Source organism: Geospiza fortis, unplaced genomic scaffold (genome assembly GCF_000277835.1).
Source record: "Geospiza fortis unplaced genomic scaffold, GeoFor_1.0 scaffold392, whole genome shotgun sequence".
Lineage (NCBI taxonomy): Eukaryota > Metazoa > Chordata > Aves > Passeriformes > Thraupidae > Geospiza > Geospiza fortis.
In genome coordinates this window covers 371,200-376,970 of record NW_005054541.1, presented here as the reverse complement: position 1 = coordinate 376,970, position 5,771 = coordinate 371,200, and the positions used below count along the sequence as shown (strand labels likewise).

The following is a 5,771-nucleotide window of genomic DNA, read 5'->3' as shown; positions in this document are numbered from 1 at the left end:
GCGCCGGGCCCAAAGCGACCCCGGCCGAACTGAGCTGAGCCGGATCGGACTGAGCCGGATCAGGCCGAGCCCAGCCGAACTGAGCTGAGCCGGATCGGACTGAGCCGGATCAGGCCGAGCCCAGCCGAACTGAGCTGAGCCGGATCGGACTGAACCGGATCAGGCCGAGCCCAGCCGAACTGAGCTGAGCCGGATCGGACTGAGCCGGATCGGGTTGAACTGAGTCGGATTGGGTTGAACTGAGCCTAGCCCAGCCGAGTTTAGCCGAACTTAGCTGAGCCGGACCTGACTGCGCCGGATCGGGCTGAGCCGGACCGGGCTGAGCCGGATCGGGCTGAACTGACCCGAGCCCAGCCGAACTGAGCTGAGCCGGATCGGGCTGAGCCGGATCGGGCTGAGCCGGATCGGGCTGAACTGAGCCGGACTGGGCTGAGCCGAGCCAGTCTTTGCCGTGCCGGGTAGTGTCGTGCAGAGCCGACCCGAGCCCAGCCGATCTCAGCCGAGCCGAGCGGAGCCGGGACAGGATGCTGCGGTACCTGCTGAAAACGCTGCTGCAGATGAACCTGTTCGCCGACTCGCTGGGAGCTGAAGGCTCTAACTCCTCCTCCTCGCTGCTGCTCGGCATCAACCGCTCCATCGCCGCGCTCCACCTGCCCGATCTCACCCCCGGTAACGGTACGTGCTCCCCGGTCCTTCTGCTCCCCCGTCCCGGAGTTCCTGCTCCTGCTCCAGCAGGGATGCTGGAAGAACCCGCAGACCCCAGCCCCAGCTGGGACCCCACCAGCACCGACAGTGGATTCCCATCCTGTCCCCTTGTCCCCAAACCGCGACCTGCCCCATGTCACAGCTCCGGAACTGACCTAGTGTCCCCACACCGGCCCCGTGTCCCCATTCTGGGACCAACTCCCTGTCCCCAGACCAACTCCCGGGACTGATGTGGTGTCCTTAGATCATCTACACGACTCCAAACCGAGACCAACCCACTCTCCCCAAGTCAGGACTGTCCTGGTGTTCCCAAACCAGTCCTGTGTTCCCAAATCCTGAACTGCAAACAGCTCCCTGTTCCCAAACTGCCCTGTGCTCCTCATTAACTGCCGGACTGTGAGCTGGGGCAGACCCCAAATTGTCCCTATGTCCCCAGACCAGTCCCCAGACCCCAAACCAGGGGCAACTCAGTGTCCTCAAACAGCCTTCATGTCCCCACATCCATCCCCAGTCTCCAAACCCTATGTCCCAAAACTGTCCCAGTGTGCCCAAACCAACTCCCAGACAAAACTAGGAGAGACTCCATGTCTCCAAACCAGTCCTGTGTCCCCAAGCCAATCCCCAGACTACTGACTGGAACTGGCTCTGTGTTCCCAAACTATCTCTACATTCCTAAACCATCCCAGTGTCCTCCAACCAGCTCCGTGTGCCCTAATCCTCCCCATGTCCCCAAACCAGCCCCATAACCCCAATGAGCAGAATGGGGGTGAAGGAGGGGTGAGGGAGAGGGTGTCTGACTGAATTTTGACTAAATTTTTTAGCTTCTCCCCTCTTTTTTAGTCTGTGCCCCTCCAGCTGGCCCTGGGTGGCTGGGGAGGGGGCAGGGGTGTTCCCAAACCCCCTGGGAGCCCCCGCCCCTGCACAGCCAGCCGGGCACAGGAAGGGGCCTGCCCTGACCCCCTGCTTGTCCCAATTAGTCACCGGGCCCAGCTGCGGCCCCCTCAGTCCCTGCTGTGCCCCCCGGGGTACCCAGTGCCCTGCAGCATCGCTTCCGTCCCCATGGCAGCCACATCCCATCCCCATGGCAACCCCTGGGCACCCCAAACTGCAGCCCCGGGGTGGGGGGGAGCAGGGGAGGGCGTGTGCGAGTGGGAGACGTGTGTGGGGTGTGTGCATGTGCATGCACGAGTGTGCGTGTGTGCATTTATGGGCAGTGTGCATGTCTGCATGCATGTGCAGTGTGCATGTGTGCATTTATGGGCAGTGTGCAGGTGTGTACATGTGCATGCACGAGTGTGCATGTGTGCATTTATGGGCAGTGTGCATGTCTGCATGCGTATGCAGTGTGCACATGTGCATGCAGTGTGCATGTATGTACATTGTGATGGTGTTTGCATGTCTATACAGTGTGCAGGTGTGTGCATCTGCCCATTTATGTGCTGTGTGCATGCATGTACAGTGTGCATGCATGTGTGCATTTATGTGCAGTGTGCATGTGTGTGCATGTCTGTACATTGTGCAGATATTTGCGTGTCTGTACAGTGTGCATGTGTGTGCATCTGCCCATCTATGTGCTGTGTGCATGCGTGTACAGTGTGCATGTGTGTGCATGTGTGTGCAGTGTGCATGTGTGTGCATGCAACAATGTAGGTAAACATAGGCTCATGGCCTCACCTGAGTGTGTGTGGATGTGCATGGATCTGCATGCCCCTGTGTGTGCCCCTGTGCATGTGCACCTGCGTGTGCAGCCTGTGTGTGCATGCACACCCCTGTGTGAATTTGCATGTGTGTGTGCACCTCTGCATGCCCGAACACACAGGTGTGTGTAAGGACCCCCCCTCCCCCCATACATGCATGTGTGCAGACGTGTGTGTGTGCATGCACACCCTGCACGAATGCACACACTCATACATGCATCTGTGCATGTCAGGGGCATGCACACCCCTGCCTGAATGCACATGTGTGTATGTGTGTGTACAAGCACACGTGTGTGGTTGCATCTATGTGTGCGTGTGCATACCCCTGCATGACTGCCCGTGCATGTACATGCGCCTATGTGTGCAATGCACGTGTGCACACATGCACCGGCACTTGTAATGCCCATGGGCACACGTGCATGTGCGTATAATGCACATGTGCACCTATGTCTGTGTGCACAGATACCTGTGAGTGCCTCTGTGTGTCTGTGTGTGCACCCCTGCATGGCTGCCTGCCTGTGCATGCATGCACCTGTGTGTAACCACATGCAGTGCACGGCTGCACATGTGTTTGTGCAGCCCCACTGCTGTGTGCACACGTGTGGCTGGGCATGCAGGGCTGAGTGCCTGTGCCACTGGGCCAGCAGTGACACTTGGGGACCAAACTGCCAAGACACCGCAGGCGGTGCTGGGGACACACGTGGTTCAGCCCAGCTGGCCCCAGCATTAATGAACATTAATTATGCTGACATTAATGACCATCTATTAATTCCTGTGCCCTAGCAGGGCTGTTTTATTTTTTTCTGGAACAGCCCCACAAGTCCAATATGAGGCTTTTTAAAACTTAAAATTAAGCATTTTCTGCAGCCCAGAATGACCAGCTCTGCTACAGACAGTCAGCACTTGCAGCTGATGGAAAAATCCCTTTTTGGGGAGAATTTAGTCCCAACCCTGTTTCTTCAGGGTGGAAGCTGGGTGGAAAAGGCCATTACTGGGAGCAGAGCTGCTTTGTCCCACTGGCTTTGCCTGACACCCTCCCCATCTGATCTTAAGCTGCACCAAGGGAAATAGAGGTTGGAAAATTACGAAAAAGTTTTTGACAGAAAGAGTGATAAAGTTCTGGAATGTTCTGCCCAGGGAGGTGGTGGAGTCCCCATCCCTGGGTGTGTTTAACAAAGCCTGGATGTGGCACTGGGTGCCAGGGTTTAGTCGAGGTGCTGGGGCTGGGTTGGACTCGATGATCTTGAAGGTCTCTTCCAACCTGGTCATTCTGTGATTCTGTGATCCTGTGGATTCTGTGATTCTGTGATTCTGTGGTCCTGCTCCCTCCCACCCTGGGATATGCTGGGTTGGGACCTGGCCACACTCCATCTCTCACCTCCTGCCTTCCAAGCAAAGCAGGGTCTGGGGCCAGGGGAGCACCACACAAGCCAAGGATGCTCAGCCCCCAAACCCATCCCTACCCCTCCCGATTCTCCTGCAGGATCCCACGCCCAGCTGGAGGACACGGCTCCCCGCATCGTGGAGCACCCCACGGATGTCCTGGTCTCCAAGGGGGACCCGGCCACGCTGAGCTGCAAGGCCGAGGGGCGCCCGGCCCCGGAGGTGGAGTGGTACAAGGACGGGGAGCGGGTGGAGACGGACCGGGAGGATCCCCGCTCCCACCGCACCCTCCTCCCGGGCGGGTCCCTCTTCTTCCTCCGGATCCTGCACGGGAGGAGGGGAAAGCCCGACGAGGGCGTTTATGTCTGCGTGGCCAGGAACTACCTGGGGGAGGCCACCAGCCGGAATGCTTCCCTGGAGGTGGCCGGTGAGTCCTGGGGGAGGATTTGAGGCAGGGAAATTTGGGGTTCTGCTATCGCCCCTAAGCCCAGCCTGCTCCTGTAGCTGTGGGACCAGGGGCTTTCACATTCCCAGGCCTCTGTTGCCAAGTGAAGAGGGGAAAAGAATTGAAAATAAGAGGAAAAAAAATTAAAATAAATAAAGCGAAAATAAATGAAAAGGAATTCAAAGAAGTGAGGAATATTGGAAATAAATGATACTAAGTGAAAACAAATGAAAAAAGAGAACAAGTGAAAATTAATGAAACTAAAAGGAAGTGAAAATGAATGTAAATAACAGAAACTAAATTAAAACATGTAAAAGAGAAATTAAAGAAAGTGGAAATAATGGAAAGTAAGTGAAAATAAATGAAAAAATAAGTACAAATTAGTGAAGAGAAATAATGAAAAAACTGAAAATAATTGGAAATAAATGAAAATAAATGAAAATTACTGCAAAGGAGTGAAAATAAATGAAAACATGGTAAAAGAAATTAAGAGAAATTAATATAATTGGAAATACATGAAAATAAATGAGAACAAATGAAAATATTTGAAAGCATTTGAAAATCAAGTAAAATCAATGAAGATAAATGAAAATCTGTTAAAGCCCATTCAGAGCCCTGGTGCTGCCCCCAGCCCGGGGGCGCAGGGCTGGCAGCTGAGGCCGCGGTGTCCCCGCAGTGCTGCGGGACGATTTCCGACAGCCCCCAGGGGACGTGGTGGTGGCGGCGGGAGAACCGGCCGTGCTGGAGTGCGTCCCGCCCCGCGGGCACCCCGAGCCCAGCGTGTCCTGGAAGAAAAACGGAGTCCGGGTCAGCGACAAGGACGAGCGCCTGACGGTGAGGGGGGCAGAGCTAGGCTGAAGGGGGGATGGGAACGTTATAGGGACACAGGGTGTGATGGGGATGTGGGGTGACATGGATGGGGTGCAGTGAGGATGAGGGATGCAGTGAGGATCTGGAATGTGGTGGGGATGTGGGATGCAGCAGAGAGTTGTGTGATGGGATGGATATGGGATGAGATGGGGATGTAGGATGGGATAGGGATATGGGATGCCTCAGAGATTTGGGATGCAATGGAAGCATGGGGTGTGATGACAGTGTGGGTGCAAATGTGAGATGCAATGAGGATACAGGATGTGGTGGGGATGCAGAATGCAGTCAGGATGAGAGATGCAATGAGGATTTGGGATGTGGTGGGGATGTGGGATGCAATGGAGATGCAGGATGCAACGAGGATGCAGAATTTGATAGGGATGGGAGATGTGTGTGTGTATGCAATGACGATGTGGGATGTCATGGAGATATGGGATGCGGTGGGGGGTAGGATGCAGTGGGGATGTGGGATATGATGAGGATGTGGGATACAGTGTGGATGTGGGATGTGATGGGGATGTGGGATGTGATGGGGACGTGGGATGAGCTGTTCTTCCTGCAGATCCGTGGTGGGAAGCTGATGGTGGCCAGTGCTCACAAGAGCGATGCTGGCGTCTATGTGTGCGTGGCCACCCACGTGGTGGGGGAGAGGAACAGCGAGCCACCCGGGC

General features: G+C 55.5%; 1 protein-coding gene across 1 annotated transcript in view; it reads left to right on the top strand.

Annotated features, from left to right (window-relative positions):
- Positions 1-144: 144 nt before the first annotated feature.
- ROBO3 (roundabout guidance receptor 3) overlaps positions 145-5,771 on the top strand; it is a 13,136-nt gene continuing 7,509 nt past the window's right edge. Inside the window, exons 1-4 of the mRNA XM_031063905.1 lie at positions 145-675; positions 3,886-4,212; positions 4,907-5,064; positions 5,663-5,769. Coding sequence (XP_030919765.1) covers positions 525-675; positions 3,886-4,212; positions 4,907-5,064; positions 5,663-5,769 — 743 coding nt within the window. The 5' untranslated portion in view covers positions 145-524. The remainder of the gene's footprint in view (positions 676-3,885; positions 4,213-4,906; positions 5,065-5,662; positions 5,770-5,771) is intronic.